General features: G+C 52.3%; 2 protein-coding genes across 2 annotated transcripts in view; one reads left to right on the top strand and one right to left on the bottom strand.

The window, feature by feature from the left end:
* Nucleotides 1-23,735, bottom strand: part of LOC140681003 (uncharacterized) — a 278,479-nt gene that overhangs the window by 187,428 nt on the left and 67,316 nt on the right. The window lies entirely within an intron of this gene.
* The window catches only part of LOC140680874 (uncharacterized), a 989,054-nt gene continuing 965,509 nt past the window's right edge, over nucleotides 191-23,735 (top strand). Inside the window, 3 exon segments of the mRNA XM_072919755.1 lie at nucleotides 191-278; nucleotides 782-1,485; nucleotides 22,137-22,924. Of these exon segments, the coding sequence (XP_072775856.1) occupies nucleotides 872-1,485; nucleotides 22,137-22,924 (1,402 nt within the window). The 5' untranslated portion in view covers nucleotides 191-278; nucleotides 782-871.

Raw genomic sequence — 23,735 nt, 5'->3', positions numbered from 1 at the left:
AGGAGGAGGAGGGAGGGAAGGGCAGGGATGAAGGAGGAGCGGGAGGTGGGGATGGGGAGGAGGAGGAGGGGGGGTATGGAAGGGGAGGGATGGAAGAGGAGATGGAGGTGGGGATAACGAAGAGGAGGAGGAGAAGGAGGGGGGATGGAAGAGGAGGAGCGGCAGGATGAGGAAGAGGAGGTTTAAAGGCGGATGGAGCAGAGGAGAGAGAAGCGCGTGGTCAGCCCTGCCTGAATTCGCAGCCCCCACCTGTGGGATCATCGCCCCCCATCCCGCAGGTGAGCGGGGAGGGGGAGCTCGGGCCAGGTCTCCTGGGGGGTGCCTGGGTTGGGTTTTTTGGGGAGATGTTTGGAGAAGGAAGAACTGCGAAGCGGAGCGGAAAAGGCTCATTGGGGGGACTCCTTGGAGCCCCGGCAGCCCAGAGCAGGGAAGAAGGGGAGAAGAGAGCCCGGGAGCCCAAACAGCCCCGGCACCCCTGAATGGGGAGAGCCAAGAGGGGGGAGCTTTTGGGATTGCTGGGACTCCCGGCAGCCTGGGGAGGGCGGGCAGCGAGGAGAAGGGGGACCCCCAATCCAAGCGTGACCCCAGCAGCTGGGACAGGGGGGAGCCCCGAACAGCAAAGGGGAGGCAGCAGGGACAGGGAACTCCTGGGAGGCTTTTTCAGGGCTGGATCTCGGTGTTTGGGAGGTTTTTATGGAGCCCACGTGGCCAGGGACTTCTAGGGATGGACTGGGACAGAGGGAGCTTCCAACTCATCATGCTCATCCCTTGTTTTCCCCAGACCAGGATTTCCCATTCCCAGCCCCTGGGAGGCTGCGAGGAAGAGGAAGAGCCTCTCCTTGTCCTTCGTCCCCCAGGGCAGGAGCTGAGGATGGAGAGCAGGGAGGACAAATCCCCGCGGCAGAACCTGGTGGAAGAGGCCGTTTTGAGCGGCTCCAGGGCGCAGGAACCCGACGGGGAGGAAAAGCCCCGGAGATCCCGCACGAGGAGGGGCTGCAAACGCAGATCGCGGGGATCTGAGGGGGAAAGACCCATCCTGGGCCGGGGAGGTGGCCGGAGATGGAGCCAGAGCTCGGAGCTGGGGGAACCTGAGCAGCTCCATGATGGGGAGAAGCCCCACAGGTGCTCGGAGTGTGGGAAGAGCTTCAGGTGGAGATCCGAGCTGATCAGGCACCAGAGGACCCACACTGGGGAGAGGCCCTACGAGTGTTCCAAGTGTGGGAAGAGGTTTCAGACCAGCTCCTGTCTCCTCCGGCACTATCCGGTACACACGGAGGAGAGGCCCTTCTGCTGCCCCGACTGCGGGAAGGGATTCAGGGAAAACTCCACCCTCATCCAGCACCGGCGCATCCACACTGGGGAGAGGCCCTACGAGTGTGGGGAGTGTGGGAAGAGCTTCAGCTGGAGCTCCAGCCTGATCATGCACCAGAGGATCCACACTGGGGAGAGGCCCTACGAGTGTTCTGAGTGTGGGAAGGGGTTTCAGTCCAGCTCCCATCTCCTCCAGCACTATCCGGTTCACACAGAGGAGAGGCCCTTCCGCTGCCCCGACTGCGGGAAGGGATTCAGGCAGAACTCCAACCTCATCAGGCACCGCCGCATCCACACTGGGGAGAGGCCCTACGAGTGTCCCCGGTGTGGGAAGAGATTCTCACAGAGCTCTCACTTGACCGAACACCAACGGAGGCACCGGTAAGGGAAGCCCTGTGAGTGCCCCGAGTGCGAGAAGAGCTAAACTCCATCCCCCACTGGAGAACCCACATTGGGCACAGCCCTGGTGACCCACATTCCCTATCATCCATGTTTGGAACACACCTGGCTGCTTCTCCTTTAGTGTTGACCTTTATTTTTTTCTCTTCTCAATCTCTCTGCACTCCAAAAGCCAAGAGGGATCGATCTTTCACCTCAAAACCACTCACATCCCACTGAAAACAACTGAATTTTAACCCACAGAGCCTTAATCCCACCTCAAATTGCTTGTGTCCACCACAAAAAAAAACCTTAATCCCACACCAAACACTCTTGATTCTACAGCTGCCAGGCTGAGATGCGGTTGGGAGGAGATTGGGAGAAGTGGGATCCCAGTTTGGAGCGGTGAGATGGGGATTGTGTGGGGCTGGGTGGCTGGGATGTATTTGATAGCAAATAAAACTTTCAGACTTACTGATTTCTTTGCCGTTCATTTCCAGTCCATGGCAGTTCTGTTTGCAGAGCGCCGCCTCACAGAGCGTCCCCTCACAGTTCCGCCCTTGGCCTGAGCCACCCCTTTCCCCTCATGGTCCCGCCCTTTCCTCGCCCCCTTTCCCCTCACGGTCCCGCCCTTTCCTCGTCCCTTTCCCCTCACGGTTCCACCCTTTCCTCGCCCCTTTCCCCTCACGGTCCCGTCCTTTCCTCGCCCCTTTCCCCTCACGGTTCGCCCTTCGGGAGCGGCGATTGTGTGGGGCACTATGGTGTCTGTGCAAAGCCAGTACAGTCCCATTCGATCCCAGTATGGTTCCAGTATGATCCCAGTATGATACCAGTACAGTCCCAGTCACTCCCAGTAGGATCCCAGTAGGATTCCGGTAGAGCCCAGTCCCTCCCAGCGCTGCCGGGGAAGAGGAGGGGGAGGGACGAAGGCGGAGCGGGAGGTGGGCTTAGGGAGGAGGAGGAGGTGGAGGAGGAGGGGTGGGAGAGGAGGGATGGAAGAGGAGAAGGAGGTGGGGATAGCGAGGAGGAGGAGGAGGAGGAGGAGGAGGAGGGGGAGGAGGAGGAGGGGGGATGGAAGGGAAGGGATGGAAGAGGAGAAGGAGGTGGGGACGGGACACAGGAGGAGAAGGAGGAGCGATGGAAGATGAGGGATGAGGGAGCAGAAGGCGGTGGGGTTAGAGAACAGGTGGTGGGGGAAGGAAGGGCAGGGAGACAAGGGCAGGGATGCAGGAGGAGCGGGAGGTGGGCTTAGGGAGGAGGAGGAGGAGGAGGAGGGGGGATGGAAGAGGAGGGGCGTCAGGAAGAGGAAGAGGAGGTTGAAAGGCAGATGGAGCAGAGCAGAGAGAAGCGCGCGGTCAGCCCTGCCTGAATTCGCAGCCCCCACCTGTGGGATCATCGCCCCAAATCCCGCAGGTGAGCGGGGAAGGGGAGCTCGGGCCAGGTCTCCTGGGGGGTGTCACGATCCGCTGGTAGCGGGTGTCGTGATGGTTCCTTAGCCGATCTCAAAGTGCAAAAGACAAACAGCAGGGGACTATCAGTTTAATCACAACAAATGCACTTTTATTAGGGGCCTGAACAATAAATGCCATAGTGGGGCCAGAAAAGAAATAAGAAGGATAGAGAGGGAGAGAGAGGAGAGGGGGATGGGAATAGCTGCCAACACAGGCCAGATCCTCACTGGTCTGGACCATGAGGATCCGTCTTGTTGGGCTGGGGAGAGTCTGCAAAGTCCTGCCCAGCCCAGGGGTCCAGTTATAGTCCACAGAGGGAAAAGGGGGGAACATGCAGAGCAATGAGAGTCTATTGAAATTGCTGTGGGGGGAACAGGCAAATCTACTGAAAACCATCTGGGCAGGATGAACACAATGAAGAATAAGTCCATTGAAGTTACTTGAGCAGAGCAGATCATGTCATTCTCCCCCCCACTCTCTGTGGTGGGGGTCTCAGTCTCAGTCCTTGGGGAGAGGGTTCTCAATCTCTGTCACGGTGGTAATGAGGCAGGTGAGGGGTCTGCAGTGAGAGACCACCAGGGTCACCCCAACAGTTCATTCAGCTTAAGGGTGGAGAGTGGAGTAGGCACTGCAGCAGCCGCCCTGTGCTGGCTCCATGCCGGGTCTTTGCCAAGTCCTGGCCAAATTCTTGCCAAGTTCTTGCCAGGCCTGGTTGGGAACAGCTGCCGTGACAGTGCAGTGGCTGCACCTGCACTGTTGCCTTCTCCAAGCCGGAACTGCAGCAGGGGGGTTTTTCCTTCTCGTGGCAATCAGCAGACAAATGGGTGAGGGTCTTCAGACGGCCTCTTACAGGAGGGGACAAAGGGGACCCCGGGAGGGCATAGGGGCCACTGCAGGAGGCCACAAGTGCCATGAGGTCCCTGACACCTCCCCATCCCCTTCCCAGTTGCTGGAGCAGCAGGCCACTGAGGTGACCATCCTGGGCGAGCTGGTGGCCACCACGGCCAGTCTGGACAGGGACATGATGCTGGCTGTGTCCCCAAGGTACCTCACCCGGCCCTGGAGAGTTTCATCGATCTCCTCCGTGACACACTGGCCCAGGTCAGTGTCACCTGGTGGCGCTGCGATGTCACCTCCCTGGGCTGGGCCCTGGCCACCCATGAGAGCACCCCGGGGGTCACCTGGGACCTGGTGACAAGCGCGGCCAGTGACTGGTGGGGGCCGGTGGCCACGCTGGTGCACAGCTGGTTCCTGCTGGTGGAGGAGGCCACCGAGCTCTGGGACGCCTGCAGGGACGTGGCCATTGGCCAGGCCACCGCTGTGGCCGTAAGGAAGGCCATCAGAGAGGCCGCGGAAGGGGACACGGGAGAGGCCATAATAAAGGCCATGGGAGAGGCCATGGGATGGGCAATGGGCGAGGACAAGGGAGAGGACATTAAAGAGGACATTGCAGAGGACACAGGAGAGGCCGAGGTGGCTCCAGCCAGCTGGTTGCCATGATGTGGCAGCAGGCAGAGGTGACCCTGGGGCTGCTGGGGGACTTGGTGGCCACTTGTGACGAAGCCACTGTGTTCCCCTCGGAGCTGCTGCGCCAGCTCGGGGACGTCAAGGCCACCCTGAAGGGGACAAAGGAGGTGTCTCCTGATGTCCCAAGGGACTTGGTGGCCAAGGTGGCCAAGGCTGAATGGCTGTGGGAGGCCAGCTACTGCCTGGCCACACGTCACCTGCTGGGGTCATTTGGGGACATCAACACCCTCATCTGGAGCTCCTGTTGTGACCCTGATGCCCCCTGTGGCTGTGTGGTGGCTGAGAAGTGCCAAAGAGACATGGAGGACATCCCTGAGGCTGCTTCAGGACATTGGTGTCACTGCTGTGATGTCATCGGGGCGGTGACATCAAATAAAACATGGGATTTAACTAAGCTTTTTTATCTCTCATTAAACTTTTAGAAACCTCAAAGAGTGAACTTTGTTTTTTACGCCTGGCTGGGATTTGGCGGGGGGCGAGGGATTCCCGGGCAGCTTCTTCTGCTGAGCACTGACCCCACACCTGGAGGCACCAGGACCCCTTTCAGTGCCCCCAACCCCTCCTCGAGCATTGCCACCTCATTTTTGGATCCGGGATTTGGGATTTGAGATCATTTAGGATTGGATTTGGGTATCCAGCAGGATTTGTATGTCAACTGTTTCCTTTAATCCCCTGGCGTCCTGGAGTCTGAGCAAGGCCTGAAGAAATTAGCTTCTTCTGATAAGAAGCCATAAATTCCTCTCCTTTGGAAGATTGAGGTGTTCCTTGAAGCGAGTATCTCATTCCTAAAAAGAAAACTCCCCCCACATACATAGTCTCTATTTTAATATTATGTTGTAACCTAAAACTACGCTTAACACAATATGTAAGAGAATTAATACAGCATAACTTTCTAACATGACACATATAATATTCATTGTACACTTGCGAAAAGCCAATCATAAATATGCATTTGTCACAATCCCTCCTCTTATTCTTTATAAATCATTTGGCTTGAGCAATATTTCTTATCCTCTTGCATTCTTTGGACTCTGTTGGTAATCAAATAAAACATGGGATTAAACAAAGAAGAAATATCAAAACACTTGTAACACATAAAAGGAAGAATCCTAATTTCTTCCACCATCCCATTCTCAATACATTACCCCACCTGTTAGTTTTTAACATTATTTTCCCTTTGTTATTTTTTGGACTGATACCAGGGTCATAATTTTTTTCTGATATCCTTTGTTTTTTCCAGGATGATGCCCTCATTGCCATCTATTTTCAACAATCTGTACACCCCATTCTTTAGCCAATAAATAGCGCAAAGCCAACCTATTTTAATACACTGCAGTTATAGTTTGGCTTTGCTGACTCAATATTAATTCCAGTGCCTGAGCAGCTTTGTTTGTTATCTCCTCTATAACTGCTTGGAGTCCTATAATGCGATGCAGTATATAATTTGGGGTTAATACAGAGCTAGATTGCTGTGCTTGTTTTACCTTTTTTTTTTTTTTTTTTTACTAATTGTCTCTTTACCGAATCTTGGACTATATGTCTAAGATCAAATGTAAAACAAATCCATCTCTCTCCTTTTGGACATTCCATGCCCCAAGTATTACTACTTTTCCCTAAATTCCTTGTAATCCAATATTTTCCCCATTTTGCCTGCAGGTACTCAGTTTGGGTGGGTCTGTGGCTGTTGACATGGGTGTGTGTAACAAAAAGGAACTTTGGTTCCTTTCCGTGTAATACTTTCTGTAGCATTTGGGACACGATCTTGCTGGTATCTCAGAAGGGAAAAGACAAAAAATGAGAGACAGAAACAGGAATGACAGAGGTCTGGCATGGCTTATACCCCACCTCCCCTGCCTGTGGGGTTGCTTCCCACAGCAGGTACGTGTGATCTTCTCGGTGGTGAGTACAGTGCTCAGTCCAGGCTTGCCCTCTGTTTCCCTTGTCACTCCTTTTTACTCATTTTTTTAGGCAAGTCCTTTTCGACACTCCTTAACTGTGGTTTCCCACCGTTCCTCAGGTATCTCTCACTCAACAGGCACTAATAATCCATCCACAAAACAAAGTTATTACTTCAGTTGTTTTGGGTTCTATCTGCATAGGGAATTGATTCAGTACTGATACCTCTTGCAACAAGAACATAGATTTTGTGAGCTACAACACCAATTATTCCCATAATTTGAACATTCACTTGTAACCAAGCTAGCGTGTCCAGTATTGGGATGAATCACATAAAGTATACAGTATAGTACTGATGGCAATTTCCCTTCTTTCCTGTACAAGCCACAGGCTAAGGCCAGGCTATAAGAACTCTTTGACTGAAACACTCCCGATCCTCCTGTTTGAAGTGGCAGTGTTCCTCTGCCAAGGAGGTGTCGGAGGCGTCTCAGGGTTTATTCAGGCAGGGCTTAGAACCAGTGATGCAAGCTTTGCCTTATTTCTCAGTGAGGTGTTATTCTTTGTACCTGCCTTGGATCATTTGGGTCTTCCCAAACCATTACCACCCAGTCCTGGTTGGAAGTCAGTTTGGTATCACCCGGTTTAGATGTGATAGTCCATGCCTCAAGTTTCTTCACAAGTCCTTTGGTTTTGCTGGCATGAATTCACCCTCTTTCCGTGGTTTGGATTGCTGCTTTAATGGTACGTGGAAAGGATTTCTTAATTGCACACTGTTAAAAGAAAAACAATAGTGCATTAACTTTTACCATTAGTTTTCTTTAAAACTTTCTGAGTTTAACTAAACTCTTTTTCTACAGCCACTTCTTCTTGTATCCAGCTGTGTTAAGCTGCAGAGACCAATTCTTCTTCCTGTGAGCTATAATTAGTTAAATAAAAAAGACCAGGCCAATTTTAACATGAGATGTATCACATCTCTTGCCTTTTACTTTTTGGGTAACATTTAACTGTTTTAGTCTTACAGACTTTAAGTCTTCAGAACAAAAGCCTTCTCTTCTTAACAACAGCAATCAGAAAGAAAAAAGAAATCTTGCTTAAGACAATAAACCACTTTGTGAGAGTCACTATCTCTGCCTTGGTCTTATCTCTACTGGTGGTCCTGTTCACAGCCTTGGGTTTAACTCTGTCCTTCCCCACTTCTCCCCCTCCTTGTTGTCACTCTGCCTAGCAGGAATGGGGGAGAACTTACAGATAGCTGTGGCTGAGGGGACCTTGGGGGTGTATTTCACTCTCCCCTTCGCTCTCTTTCTCTCTCTCTCTCCCTTTCTATCTCTTTCTTTTTCTCTCTTCACATTTCAGCAGCCACATTCCAATATCAGTCCACTTTCCAACATTAATCCTACCTCCTGGAGAGGTGAGTCTGCCAATCACCTCTCCCCCCTTTTTCAACTTCCTTACAAAGTAAATTACTTTTGTTATGCGTGTTCAGCAGGAGTGTAAATCATGGCACCCTCCACCAAGGCTACCAGCCATTCACAGCTGACAGTGAAAAAATAAAGACTTATTTTGCTATCACAATTTTTCCATTCACAAGCTTGAAAGGGTTGCAGGAACAAAGTAAACAACAACTTACTTCCAAAGTGACCCTGCCTGCACCAAAACAAATTTAAGGCAATGCTAGTTAGTGCAATGCAATTTGCAAGGAAGCCAAGGTTTGATTTGGGAAGGGCATCTGAGGACACAGAGCATGAGTTTTACAAATCTGTATTTTGAAGAGGGAATAGACAAAATGTGGATACAGTTGGGGAGACAGCAAGTAAGGAATTTGTCTCTGCAGTACTCTCTTTTTGACTGCCAGGAAACACTGTCCAAAGAGGCTCCTGTGGTACAAACAACAACTGGGTGGGAAGAGGCGCTCCTGAGTTCAAGCCTTAATGTCAAAATAGGAAACTGCCCCTGAGCACTGCAGTGCTGGAGCACCCTGCCTGCAAACTCACCAGAGGCAAGAAGCCACTGCTGCCACGCTGCAGGGCTGCCTGCAGCACAGAGGGAATCATGGCCAAGCCCTCCCTGCAGGCCTGGGTAATCCACACAGGGAGACCAAAACTTCCTCACAGCTCTCTAACTCATTCAAGAAATAAACCTACAGCAAGCAGAGATCCCCCCACCATCTTTTTAATGTGTATGTGTCACACACCCACAGTGATGCCGAAAGCAAAAAAATTAACAGCTTACATTAGAAGATACTGAAACCTTTTCTTCACCTCGCTTTGTAGGTTCCCTTTTCTATATGAAGCCACCTCCAAGTCTGGGGAAAAAATGAGCCCTATTTTTCAGAAGTCTCATGCATGAACAACTCTAGCTACTTTCCAGGTACACTGCAAGTAGTTAGCACTTCCAGAAAAAATAACAAACAAACAAACCAAAAAAAACTAAGAAAGCAAAACACAGTTGGGTACATGAAAAAGGACTGGCTGGAAGAAAAAATGTTTCTCATTGACCTACCAAGCAGCTGGTGTTACCTTTAGTTTAACTTTACACACTGAGAACCACTTGAGTGAACAGCCTGCATCAACTCAAAATAAATTAATGGCAGGTTTTGCTATGTCACAGCTGTAAACTAGTTTGTCAGTCCTAGAGTACAGTAAGTTATGTATTTCAAGATAAAAATCACAATGCAAATTGGAAGAAATTTCATACTGCAGGAGGTGTGCACACAATTGATTTACCTCCAAAAGTCAGTTTATGATTTTCCTCTACCAGGATTGCAGTAGCTGCTATAGCTTGAACACACACTGGCCAGCCTTGATTTACTGGATCCCACATCTTTGATAAATAAGCCACGGGTCTCTTTACTCCTCCCCACTCCTGAAACAAAACTCTATGAGCTACCCCCTTTTCTTCATTTCCGTACAGATGAAAGGGTTTTGCTAGTGAAGGTAAGCTTAAAGTTGATATTGGGGCTAGTTTTAACTTCAGTTTTCTTAGTTTTTCACCATCTTCTTTGCTCCATTTTATATCATCTCCTCTGTCAGTTTATTCACACAAAAATTTTACTGCCTGTGTGCATCCTTCAATCTACAATCTACAATATCCCAATAATCCGAGTATTTTTCTGATTTCCCCCTTTGAAGAGGGAGGGGGAAGGGATAGAATTCCTGTGATTCAGTCTGGGTTGAGCTTCTGACTACCCTTACTAATCACATTGGGTGCCTCCTGGATTGTCGCCGGAAAAAGCCCATCTCTGCACGGAGCCACATTTTTTCATTTGTAAATTAGGTCTTTCTTTCTCTGTCATCTGTGGTTTCTGCAGTCCCGGCTGCTGCTTCTGGTCTTTTAAAACTTTAAGAATCTTTTTGTACAAGCACAACTGACTTGATGTATATTTTACATAAGCACGAATTATTCCATAACATATATTACAATGGGGTTGCACAGATCCCCCTGCAGCTCCATGGAGATGCAGAGATCCCCCTGCAGGTCCATGGGGATGCAGAAATCCCCCTACAGGTCCATGGGGATGCAGACATCCCCCTGCAGGTCCATGAGGATGCAGAGATCCCCCCGCAGATCCATGGGGATGCAGAGGTCCCCCTGCAGCACCGTGGGGATGCAGAGATCCCCCTGCAGGTCCGTGGGGATGCAGAGATCCCCCTGCAGGTCCATGGGCATGCAGAGATCCCCCTGCAGCCCCTGGAGGAGCCAGGCTGGAGCTCGGGGATGCCTGAGAGGAGGCTGTGACCCCGTGGGCAGAGGGGCCCCGCTGGAGCAGCCTGGCCTGGCAGGACCGAGCCCGTGGCACAGTGACCCACGCTGCAGCACTTGGAGGGGGCTGTGGCCCAGGGGATGGACTCGGCTCGGAGAAGTTCCTGGAGAAGTCTCGGCTGGGAGAGAGCGCAGGGTGCAGCAGGGAACGACTCCTGTCCCTGAGCAGAGGGAGAAGCCGCGGGGGATGAGCTGAGCACGGCCCCATTCCCTGTCTCCTGCCCTGCCGGGGGAGGAGGTGCAGCTGGGAGCAGGGAGGCGTGGGGAAAGCTGCATTTAAGGCTCTGCACTGACTTCTCCTCATCCTGCTCTGAGTCTTTGGAGTTTTCTGCCAGAAATCTCTCCCCTCCCCCGCTCACCCACAGGGCTTTGGGCAGGTTTCCCTTTTTGGGGGAAATCAAAGCGAAGCACCGATGCACTAATGAGGGGCAGGAGAAGGGAGGCTCCCGGGCTTCCCGCAGAGCCGGAGGCACGGAAGGCGCAGGGCCGGGAAAGCCGTGGCGGGAGGTGCGGAGAAGTTTGTTTGTGTGGGCAGCTCAATCCCGCCTCGGGCCCGGGCCCGTCCCGGGGCTGTTGCTCATCTCCGGCTTTGCCCTCACGCAGCGCGGGGGGCCCTGAGAGCGCGGGGCGAGTCTGGGCCGTGCGCAGAGCCCGCCCCGAGCTCGCTGCCATTGGCCGCTGGTGCCGTCAGTCGTGGTTGCGGCGCGCTGATTGGTGGGAGCGGGGCGCAGCACGGCCCCGGCGGCGGGCTGAGGGCGGCCGTGGGCGGGCAGCGGCGCCATTGGCGCCGGGAGCGTCTGTGCGGGCCCGGGAGCGGCGGCAGCGGCCGGAGCGCGGTGAGGCGGCGTCGGCGGAGCTCGGAGGCGGCCCCGACGCAGGTGGGAGCCGCGCTGGGTTCTGCGGGGGCTCGGGGCTGGCTGCGGGCGGAGGGGGCGGCAGGGGGCTGCGGCGGGTCGGTGGTGCCGTGTCCGGCCCGTGCTGGCCCCGGGCTGAGGGCGCGGCGGGAGCGGCTGCCCGCGGTCTCCTTCCCGCCGGGGCCTGGGCAGGAGCCGCTGCCGGAGCAGCGCTGGCTCGGCCCGGCTGCTGTGGGTAGGACCGAGGGGGCTGCCCCGCGGCCGGGAGCGTGCGGGGAAATTCCCGTCGCCGGAGGTTTCTGTGGCCGGAGGAGAGCGAGGAGTCCTGTAAAAGTGACTTTATTGCCGAGCAGGGGGAGAGGCCGTGGGGCATTTGCCGTGCGCTCTCTGCCATGGTTGTAGTCCGCAGCCTCCTTTTTATCCTCATTTTCCCGGCCGCATCTCCCTCTGCCTTTGCCCACGGGCTGAGGTCCTTGGAAGGTTCAGACTTCCCGATGCGCCTGCTGCCTGTCCTCGTTAATATGCACCCTCCTTTTGTATAACAGCCGATATTCATGGCTCTGTTAAGTCTTTGTTCTTCTCCTCGAAGTTCGGGAATGTAGCGGAAGTTTGAGAAATTGTGTGGCTCAATTTGTGAAATTTATTGGAACTGATGGTTTCCCCCGTTACTTCCTTATCTACAGGTGCCTGGCCCTATCTCCAGTCAGATTCACTCCTCAACTCTGTTTTGTTCTTCCCGGGTCCTCTTTGGTTTTGGGATTATTCTCGGTGCCCTCATTCCCTGTCCTTTTGTAGCCGTTTGTGGATCAGGAGGCCTGGCTGCCACCTGCATCCCCTGGCTCAGCTGCTGGATGAGCTGCGCTGCCAAGGTGTGGAGCATGGTAAAAAGATGAGAGTTGCTGCAGCACAGAAGAGGAGAAGAAGCATTCGTTTAACCCCTGGTGTGCCGGGGAGCCAGAAAAGCATGTCCCATTCCCATCCTTTCCATGTTTGGACCAATACATAAACTGCTCTCCTTTTTCCGTTGTTATCTTTTTCAGCACTTTTCCCTTGTCATCTCTTTGCCAACAGCAGTTTGAGCCATTTAGTTTTGCACAAACTCCCTTTTTTTCTGCTCACAGATAATCTCATCCCATCCCCTGGTGAAATGTTGTGTTCCTCTTTCAGTGGATTGGTCGGCAGGAAGGTCAGGAGCTGGAGCTGACTGGTTGGTTCTTATTCCGAGGACAGCTTGTAATCTAATGATGCCATTGAAATGATAAATGGGTTCTCTGCTTCCTGATATGAATTGGTTTGGGTTCCCAGGGGCTGGTCTGTGGTGTTGTAGGATTTGTTCTGGTGGCCCTTCATCTTTTCCCCATTTTTGGGTGTTCCCTGCAGCCGGGGCTGCATCAATTGACTGCATTTTTCTAATTACATCATCAAATACTTGAATTCCAACTAATTTCCCTGGACTTGTTCTAGCAAAAGCCCCAGTGCTCTGATACACCCTGTACAGCACAGACAGTGGCAGCAGATGTTGGAGTGGGCAGGGGGATGATCCCCCCCCCCTTATTTTAGTGAAGTTTTCACAACATTCTCCATTTGCTGTTTCCCTTTGCAGCCTCAGCCATTTCTATTTCAGAGTCAGATCCTCACCATGGGCTCTGCCTTCAGCTGTGCAGATTCCATCTGTGCAAGCAGGCAGAGCTTGGGGTGAGGGGCAGAGGGAATCAGCCAATTCCTGCCCCAGGCAAGAAGAGCCAGGTACATTGTCCCCACTCTGCCCCAGCAGTGTTAATTTGCATTTCTAAAGCTCCTCTCCTGGGTGCCTGGAATGCAGCTTCTCTTCCAGAGCAGCTTCAGCAGCCTCACATGTGCCCCCCTACAACCTGCTGCTTTTTTTTTCCCCTTCAAATCCTCTGTTTAATGTTTATGAGTTAAAAGGGCACCTTTAAATCTCTTCTAGTTTTGCAAAATGCAGCCTAAAGGTGAATGTCAAAAAACCCTGACCAAAATTTTGGCATCGCTAAAAGTGAAACAAGAACACACAAAAAAGTTCCAAGGCCATTAATTTTTTTCTCGTTCTTCTCAGAGTAAAAACCCATTCTCACATCCCTGGCCAAACCTAACCAGCGACATAGAAGTAGGATTATTTTTAAAAATATTCTCATGCTATATACTTTGCACTGAAGCTACAGGAAAACGAAAAACTCCACCAATATGTTTAGTGTTAGAGTAAAGGCATTTCTTGATTCTGGCCAGGATGTGCAACAGAAATCATTCCATCCCCACATAGCCCGGGTGTGCAGAGAAAATCGTTCCATGACACATGGGTTTTACTTGATTTTTCCCTAAATTAATACAGTCTAAAGCAATCTAAATCCACTGGTTTAATGTTCTGTAGTTTCAAGTTGTGCAGATTTCTTTGCTTCAGCTGTTAATGAGGTGGGAAGTGCTGGATTTCCTTCTCAGCCTTTTGCAGACCAGGTGTCTGCAGCCCTGGCAGTGTCTGGGGTAGGTGTTGGTTGCTGTTTGCTGCTGGGGTTGATGTTTTGCTGCTGGGCGTTATCTTTGTGGGTATCTTTTGGGCCATTCCCAGTGTGTTGAGATGTTAAACTCATCTCCATTGAGTGGTGCAACATCCCTTAACAAAACCTTTAACATTTCTTTCCCCAGGGCCAAGGCAAACCGAGCCTGAGTAGAGAAATCAAAGGTTAACAATGTTAAAGTCTATGAGCTGGTGTATTTTCCATCAATGCCATGGCAGGCAGGGCAGTGTGTGAGTGTAAGTGAGAGCCAGAGTGGAATTGTCCCGTGCTCTTGCCCAGCAGCTGTGGCAGGGCAGGCCCAGAGAGCGCTGAAGCTGCAGCAGTGGCAGCAAGGGCTGTCCCCGGTGGCTGGAGCTGCCAAAGGAGGGTGGCCAGGCCGAGGATTTCAGCAGAGGATGTGTGGGCGGGCCAGATTGCACCAGAGACAGGATTCTGGCCACAGACTGCTTTAAATGTGCATCCCTTACCTCCACCCTGCACCAGGTAGAGAATTCCCAGGGTAAGGAATTCCCGAGATCAATTGCAAGGAGACATGATTGAATATCTGCCCTGGGTCTGGCTCTTCTTCTTGCCCAAGCCAATGGCAAAAGCCGTACCCATGGCATCTTGGTTTCTATCCCCAGCTTCCAAAGGTGTTTCTTTCTTTCCCCTTTCATTCTTTGTACCCAGCCTGAGCTCTGGGGGTGCCAGGGGTTCTGGAGGTCCCATTGTATTCTTAAAGCTGCCATAACCCCCTGGAGGATCTTTCCTGGAAAATGAGTTCTGCTCTCTGAGTCTGTTGCTTCCACAATGCCTTTTATATTAATTACTCCTTTTAGAAATACCTTAATAAGTGATCCAGTGGCTGCTGAGCAATCAGAATTGCTTTTGCCCCCCTATTAGGTGAGATGGTGTCACCAGAAGATATTGAAGCCTTCCTGCTCAGGGCATGTCAGTGCCAGGCTCTTACAAGCACACACAGCTGTGCCGGTTGAGCTGACCATGGGGGTAACCTGGGCTTTGTCTGATTCCCTTTCCTCAATAACAGGGTGTCTTGGAACTCTTTTCCCTTCTGCTGCCCTTGAAGAGCCATCCACAAAGACATTTTCTGCCTCAGGCCAGGCAATGTCTCCTGAATCTCCCCCAGGCTGGGTCTGGAGCTGTGTCACTTGAATGCAGTGCTGGGTTTCTTCCCAGCCCCTCTGGGGGCTGTTCAAACAGGAGGCTGGGTTAAACCCTTCCCCTGTCCTCAGTTCTGAATCCTCCTGTGCCACTGAACAAGTTTCACACTGTAATAACCGAGCACTGCTCATCCATTGCGAGGCTCTTTTGGTTATCAAAGCTTGAACTTGATGGCAGACGGGAACAGTTGGAGATCCTGTTGTCATCAGGTTTTGGGCCTCAGTTCCCATTGAAGCTGTGGCTGCACAATTCTGCTGAAAATGAGGCCACTGTGGCCACAGGGTGAAACATTTTGGCCCAAGAATTCCTTTGGCATGGCCCTGTTGAACATTCACCTACAATTCCAATTTCTTTTCTGAGTCTGGAAGAGCCACAGCTGACGCATCATTATTATTGGTTGTTCATTTTCTCAGGTTTTGCTCTCTTTCTCCTGTCCATACCACAGCGTGGAGGCTGTCTGGGGTTAAAAAGTCCTGCAGTGTTCTGGCTGGAACACAGAAGGCTGTGTATTTCCCATTTAATCCTCAGAATTGTCGCAGCTCCTTTTTGTTCCTGGGAAATTTTACTTTTGTGATTTCCCAGTCCCTCTCTAGGTCAGTCCAGCACGAATCTTCAGTCCCAACATGTCCCAAATATTTAACCTTGTCCTCCACCATTTGCCTTGTTTTTTTTTTTTTTTTTTCAAATACTCAAAAGATGTTTTTAGCCAGGAAATTCAGCCATTTCATAGAGGCTTTGTCTTCCACTTGTTCTTGTGCTCCTCATTGGAGCCATCTGATTCCCTGACTGGCAGGATAGGAGTGCTGTAGGGAGACATCCCTGGCTCCAAAAGCCCTGCCTTTAGCAGGGACTCCATACCAGGCTGTGAGCCCTTCCTTCCCTCACCTGGAACAGGGTGTTGCTTTTAGCCCCCACTTGTCCTGGTTGCTTCCAAGTAATTTGGAGAGGCTCCACATCAAATTTTCCCTCTTTCCCTGGGGCTGCTCACACCCCTGGGTTCCCTTCAGCACAGGCCGTGCCAGACATTTGACACAAAGGTACAGCAGCAATAGCCTCTGTATCACCTTTTACAATATTACAATGCCACCATCAAATTCCTTCCTAGTTAATAACAATCACAGTAGGAAGAGAAAGAAATTAGTTTATTTCAAACCTATCCCCCACAGCTTTTAAGAGTGATTGAACAAATGATACCAGCTGAGCTTTCCTATTTATTCCCTTAATAATGAAAACATTCCTTTACAATTTCCCCCTCTTAGGTGTAAGCTTCAGAGTGGATGGAGAGGCCCCTGTGTCCATCAGGAGAGGCCTCCTCTCAACAGACCCAGCCTGGATGTTCTCCAGGGCTGCAGTGTGGTGGGTCCCCGGTGGGATGGGAGCTCAGAGAGCCCTGACAATCCATGTCCATGCAGGGGTGGACTCGCTCCTCCTGAGGGTGCTGCTGTCTGTGCTTGCAGTGTCCTTGTGGGCTGCAGCTGGAGCCCTGACTCCTTCCCAGGGGCTGTTTGGGTGGGCTCTGCCCTGGCCAGGAGGGCAATGCCTCTGCCAGGTGCTTGTGGCCACCGTCCCCTGGGTGCTGGGGCCCCCTTGGGCCCTGGGGTTGGTCCCTCAGGGGCTGTGGGAACTCTGCCATGGCCTTTGCCTTCAGCTTGGCCTTTTGCTCATCCCTCCTTGCCTTCAGCTGCTGTGCCTTTGTGCCCAAGTGCTGCAGGGCCTTCTTGTGCCACTCCTGCAGCCCCGGTCACTGCCTGTGGGTGCTCATCCTCTGAGAGCTGCTGAGCTTTCTGCAAAATCTTTCCTTTCTGCAGGGACCCAAGCCAAATCCTTCACAGAAAATCCTGATCCTTCATGTACCATCATGTCATGTTTTGATGCTGGCACAATGCCTGTGTCCCCATGGAAATCCAGCTTCCCAAATAAGTGCTGTGAGATGCAATAAGGAACAGAGCAGAGCAGGCCTAAGCTTAGAAATAAAGGAGAAAGAACTTTATTAAGCTGCTACTATAATAAAAGATACACACTACATCCAGAATTAAAACCTTCCAAAACATTCCTCCTCCCTGCACCCAAACTCCAGCAAATCACAGTGGGAAACAACTTGGACCCTCAATCAGGTCATCACCTTTCAGATAATCAATACTCAGTCTATCAGGGGAGAGAGGAGTCTCTCTTGTGCCACAGACCCCCAGGAAACACAATTGCCACCTCTCGTGTTTCCATGTCACACATGGCACTGCCCAGAGAAAATGTGCCCGTGTGACACTCTCCTTGCCATGTCACAGTGCCCTCACCGCCGTGCATGGACAGACTGCTCATAGGGCTCCTTTAAGGATGCTTTGCCAAGGAACAAAAGAAACAACAGTTCAGTTTTCATTTTGGGAACACAGTCCCCCCCCATTTTCCTCCTCCCCTGGGGCTGAGGGTGCAAACGGAGATCTTCTTCTTCCTGAAGACAGAGGGCATCACCACACCCTCCTCAGCTTTCCTCTGTTCCCTCCATTCCTGTGCTGGAATTTGCTGAAGCAGGTCTCTTGGCTCACCATTGCATCCCCCTAAAGATGCAGTCTCTGTTGCAGGAGAAACTGGTTCAGTCAATGGCTTACAAGAAAAGTCCAGCCAAAAGCCACTCCATCATCTCCCCCCAACCTTCTTTCCCTAACATCTCAGGTCCCAGACTGTCTCTTTTCTCTTTCAAGCGGAGGAGGAGTAATATTTCACAAAGCTTTCATTTCCCAGGAAAGGGTTAAAAGTCTTGGACTGCCCTGACTGCTGAAATCTCAGCCCAGACCCCAACTCCCAGGGCTGGGCACCTTCCCCCCCTTCTCCTCCTCTGCCAGTGAATTTCCAGGTGCCTTCAGGCTCTCTGTCTGTTTCCCTCCGGTGGTGTGGGGGCGTGGGGAACAAAGACATCTCAGGTTTCCTCCCCCTGGCCTATCCCTCCCAGGCCACAGGGCTTCCATTCCCCCACCCAGCCCGTGGTGGGCGGGGGAGAGTCTGCACTCTGCAAAGAGACAGTTCTGCTGGGAGTTCTTGCTTTGAACCCTGTGTTCTCAGAGGCGTGCCCGTGCCTTCAGTGGCCACTCCCGGTGCCAATATCCAAACCTGACCACTGATTGCTTTGAGACCGGCTGCCTGAGAAAATTCACTTCTATGTCCAACCATGAAAATCTGCGTTTCCTGATGTTCCTTTGTTTTGCTCCTTGTGCTCAGGGTCCCCTGCACAGCCCGTGTGGCAAAGCCGGTGCCTGTCCTGCCGCAGTGTCCAAAGGCGGCCCCCCCGGCGGGCAGGGCCGGCAGCTCCCCGGGGCCGGGCAGCGGCCGGGGCGTCCCGCAGCCTCCTGGGGGCCGGGGGTGTCATGGTTTGACACGAGAAGAGAATTTTTTTTTAGAAAGAAGAAGTCTATCTAGTCAGGGGTCAGGTTTAAATACTGACACTTGGGGTGACTAATTGAAAGTGGACACGCCTCTGAGAACACAGAGGGGTTAAAAGCGGAATTCCCAGGAGGACTCGTCCTTCTTTGGTTCTGGTCATCGCAAAATAAATACCTCCCCTGCCCAGCCCGGGCTGGGTGGGGGAGGGGAGCCATGCGGCCTGCAGAAGTAGGCCAGGGGGTGAAGGATTGAGAACCAAGCTGGGCCAGCTCCTGCGGATGGAAGGGTGGAGAACATCTGAGATGTGTTTGTTCCCCCTCCCCTAAACCAAAGAGAAAAGAAATAGAGAGCCAACAGACACCTAAGAATTTGCCAGCAGAAGAGAAAGAGAAAGGGGGGGGAAGATGCCCAGCATGAGAGACTAGAGAAAGAGTCCTGGGCTGAGATTGCAGCCGTCCAGGGAGTCCGGGAATTTTAACCCTTTCCTGTGAAATAAAAGCTTTATAAAATATTACTCCTCCTAAATTTGAAAAAAAGAGAGACAGCCTAAAACCTCAAATATTCAGAGAAGAAAGTTAGGAGCAGATGATAGAGTGACTTTTAGCTGGACTCTGCTTATTTACCATAGACTGAACCACTCTTTCTTTCAAGAGAGACTACATTTTAAAGAGATGCATTAGTGAGCCAAGAGACCTTCTTCAGCAACTACCAGTTTTAGAGTAGACAGAGAGAAAGCTTAGGAGGGTGTGAGGATACCCTCCATCTTCAGAGAAGAAGAGAAGGCGATCTCTGTCTTTTAGACCCTCAGCCCCAAAGAAAAATGGGGAGGACTCTAGTCCCGAATTGTGATACTGGACTGTTGTTCCTAGTAGTCCTTAGCAAAGCATCCTTAAAAGAGCCCTATAAGCAGTCTCTGTCCATGCACAGTAGTAAGAGCACTGTGACATAGAAAAAAGAATGTCACACTAGCCGGTGTGTCTGGGCAGTGCCACGTATGACATTAAAAACACAAGAAGTAGCAGCTGTGTTTCCTAGCAGTCTATAGTGCAAGGAGGACTCCTCTCTTCCCCAGTAGACTCAGTTTTAATTATATTAAAGAGTGAAACCTTGATTAAAGATCCAAATAAGTCTCGCTGGGGTTTAGTAGAGTTGAGTAGAAGGAAGAAAAATGTTTTAGAAGATTTTCATTTCGAATTTTATGTGGTTTTTTTTCTTTCCTTTCTTCTCCTTTTATAGTAATAGTAATAGTAGTGTAATAAAGTTTTTTCCTTTATTATTAAGTTTAGCCTACTTTACTCTGTTCTTGATCACATTTCACAACATTTAATTAATAAGTTGTATTTTCATAGGGCACTGGCATTGTACCAGTGTCAAACCATGACAGGGGGCCACTGCCGGCCCTGCCCGGGGCTGGTGGGCTCAGGCAGCGCCCGGCGCTGAGCCCCGGCTGCCCCACAGCCCCGGCCCGGCCCCGCAGCTCCCCACAGGCCCCCAGCCCTGCTCCCGGTCCCGCACCTCTGCGCCCGCTGCTGCCGCTGCCCACCACAGAGAAACCCCTGACATCCTGACCTCCTGCTTTTCCTCTCCTGAAAACTGGGAATTCAAAGTATCAGCTGGCAAATTGTCAGGATAAGACCATGCTGAAAAACATCCCAATCCTGAGTATTTTTCTGTTCCTCCTCTTTTCCATCATCCATTTTCTTACCACATAGATTCCTCCTGCTGCTTCTTGCCTGAACCATACTGCTGCACACTCCCCTTCACCCGATCCCTTCCCAGCACACCAACACCATCCATCCCCTGTTGTCCAAATCCTTTCTCCCCTTCCCTTATTGCCCTTCCTGGGTGTCCATATCCTTAATTACCTCTGGGGGAATGTGCAAACTACCTCAGCATTCTCCCAAGGGACCCTTCAGAGACATTTTGGCATCATCCTCCCTTTGGCCAGGACCCCTCCCTGGCTTTCCCTTTTCACCCCTCCATGGGTGCCCTGCCATGTTCACTCCCCGAAGATCCCAGGGCACTCACGGATGAGATTTTCAGTGCTCTCTCCCTGCTGACTCTTCACAGACCCCCCTGATGTGTCACTCGTCTGTCTCCTGGTCACTCCCGGGTCCCCAATCAATCCCCGGTGCCGCCGCCAGCCAAGGGAGCCGATCACCCAAAGTGGGTGAGGCACCTTCAGCTGCACTCCCTGCCCCAGGGTGTGCGGAAAAATTGACATCACCAGAGGATTCTGTCCACAAAGCAGACAGAGGAGTCCTGTAAATGGAATTTCATTCTTAAAAATGGGAGAGGCCATGGGACATTCCCCATGGGATCTCTCCAATTGCTGGAGGACACAGCCTCCTTTTCATCCTAATTCTCCTGGCCACATCTCCCTCTGCTTTCCCCATTGGCTGAAGTATTTGAGAGCTGCAGACTTCCTAATCCACCTACTACATACTCCCTTAATATGCTCCCTGCTTTTATATAGCAAATGATATTCATGGCTCTGTTAAGTCTTTGTTGTTCTTCTGGAAGTTCATGAATTGAGCAGGGCCTTGGCTGAGCAGCAGTCTGTGTCATCAATTAATAACATTTTCTGAAACCGATGGCTTCTCCTGTCACTTCCTTACATGAAAGTTGCTTGACCCTATCTCCGAGCAGATTCAGAGCATCTGTTTGTTAAGACACTTTGCTCTTGTTCCTTTCATGGGGGTCCCCCGTTTGTGGGACATCCCCCCTGGAGCAGGGTGTCCCCTCTTTGCTGCAGGCACAGCCCTCAGGCAGAGCTCAGCCAATCAGAGCCCGCGGCGCTGATGACTCACCAGTTGCCAGGCAGACTCGCAGCTCCCCGCGTTCCCCACCGGGACCCCACCTGCGCCCCCCCCTCGGCCCCATCGCCCCCGCGAGGGGAATTTGGGGAGGTGGGAGTGGGGCAGCGCCAAGGCCGGGCCCCCCCGCGCTGTCCTGGCGGGAGCGGCTGCAGTGGGGACCGAGTGCGGGCAGGAGCGGCCGAGAGCCCAGCGCTGCCCCAGCCCGACCTGCCCCAGCTCCATCCCTGCCCCTCGGCTGGGATGCTGTGGGTCTGGGGGGAAGAGGGAGCCGGCAGTGGGTGCTGGGCCTGGGGGCAGGAGGAGAAGGGAAGGAGAAGCAGGCTTGAGGAACAAAATGGTCAAACGATGCAGGTGGCAGGAGAAGGTGGGATTGTGCAGGAGAAGGAGTAATAGCAGGAGGAAGAGGAGTGTGATGAAGGGTAGAGACACCGGAGGAGGAGGAGGAGGGGCAGAAGGAAGAAGCAGCAGAAGGTTCCACCCCTCCCTGTATCTGCAGCCTCCCTCCAGCCCCAGGAGCCGTTGCTTCTCCCACATGCAGCAGGTTACTGTGGAGGGGGATCCAGGATTTTCACGGGGTGAATCTTGGTGTTTCTGAGCTTTCTTGGGCTAAATGTTGTTGCTTTGGTTTTATGTGGCAGCTGAATCTTTATGTTTTGGAGGAGGTTTTTGCTGACTTGTGATGTTTGGGGAGTTTTTGATCTGTATCTTGAAGTTTGTGGGATTTTTGGGCTAAATCTTGGTGTTTTGGAGGTTCTTACAGACATAAGATTCCAAACGACTTCCTGAGATGAACTGGAGCAAGGAGGAACCTCCAGTCCAAGGTGCTCTCCTCTTGTTTTTTTCCCCAAACCAGGATTTGTCATTGCCAGGGCGTGTCTGGATGGAGGAGGAGGAAAAGCCCCGGAGATGCTGCAGGAGGAGGAGCTGCAAACCCAGCCCAGGGAGCTGCGGGGAGGAAAGAGCCCCCCTGAGCCAGGAAGGCGGGCGGAGATCCAGCCAGAGCTCGGAGCTGGTGGAGAAGTCTCATGGCAGGGAGAAGCCCCACAAGTGCTTGGAATGTGGGAAGGGTTTCAGTCGGAGCTCCCACCTGATCGAGCACCAGAGGATCCACACTGGGGAACGGCCCTACGAGTGTGGGGAGTGTGGGAAGAGGTTTCGGACCAGCTCCGATCTCCTCGTACATGAGCGGAGTCACACAGAGGAGAGGCCCTTCTGCTGCCCCGACTGCGGGAAGGGCTTCAAGCACAACTCCAAACTCACCGTGCACCGGCGCATCCACACCGGGGAGAGGCCCTACGAGTGTGGGGAGTGTGGGAAGGGTTTCAGAGACACGTCTCACCTGATTGAGCACCAGGTGATCCACACTGGGGAACGGCCCTATGAGTGCTTGGAATGTGGGAAGAGCTTTGGGCGGAGCTCACACCTGAGAACACACCAGCGCATCCACACCGGGGAGAGGCCCTATGAGTGTGGGAAGTGTGGGAAGGGTTTCAGAGACACGTCTCACCTGATTGAGCACCAGGTGATCCACACTGGGGAACGGCCCTATGAGTGCTTGGAATGTGGGAAGAGCTTTGGGCGGAGTTCACACCTGAGAACACACCAGCGCATCCACAGCGGGGAGAGGCCCTACGAGTGTCCCCAGTGTGGGAAGAGGTTTCAGACCAGCTCTGATCTCCTCGTACATGAGCGGATTCACACAGAGGAGAGGCCCTTCCGCTGCCCCGAGTGCGGGAAGGGATTCAACCGCAACTCCAACCTCACCGTGCACCGGCGCATCCACACTGGGGAGAGGCCCTACGATTGTGGGAAGTGTGGGAAGAGCTTCTCCAGGATCTCAAACTTGACCCAGCACCAACGGAGGCACCACTAAGGGAAGCCCTTTTAGTGCCCCAAGTGAGGAAAGAGCTTGGAGTGAGGGAAGAGAGTGAGGGAAGAGCTTGGAGTGAGGGAAGAGAGTGAGGGAAGAGCTTGGAGTTAGCGAAGAGAGTGAGGGAAGAGCTTGGTGCGCTGCTCCAGCTCCCTCCCCCATGGGAGGATCCGGGCTGGATGATCCCCAGTGACCCCCGTTGGGCAGAGCCCTGCTGATCCGGTATGGGGAATAAAACAGAGAGTAAAGCAATGGAGCTGATAAAGGGGCCCGATATCTGAGGCCTGACTGAGCAGAGACTGTGGGAGACACAGACACAGGTTAAGTCTCCCTGAACAAGAAGACTGACCAAGCAACGTGGTGTGAGACTTTGTGATAAGATAAATGCTCCCAGGTTACTGGATGTCACAAAGAATGTGTCACCAATGGGAAATTGTTACCAAAAACAAAGCCCTATATAAGCACCATACAAGTAAATCCCTGTATAAAAACCTGGTACACACAATAAAATTGGCTTTGGTCTAAACTCGGATGTCCCCGTCTCTCCATGGTGGATAACCCTGTTGTGGGTGATCCCCGTTGGGTGGGGGGAAGGTGTTGGAGGGATTTCTTTCCCTTCTCCTCATACTGCCGTGGTTTGGTTGGTAATAAATTCCCTCCCTGTGCCCAGGCTGGGTCTGTTTTCCCCGTGCCACTGCTTGGGGCGGGATCTCTCCCGTTCCTTCTCTGCACTCCCGGGCCTCTCCTCAGCCAATGAGAGAATGCGGTGGACAAGAGTCAGCCAATCAGAGAGAGCGGCGCTG

The sequence above is a fragment of the Taeniopygia guttata genome, chromosome 30, assembly GCF_048771995.1.
Source record: "Taeniopygia guttata chromosome 30, bTaeGut7.mat, whole genome shotgun sequence".
NCBI classification, from domain to species: Eukaryota; Metazoa; Chordata; class Aves; order Passeriformes; family Estrildidae; genus Taeniopygia; species Taeniopygia guttata.
This window is presented reverse-complemented; position numbering and strand designations above follow the sequence as displayed.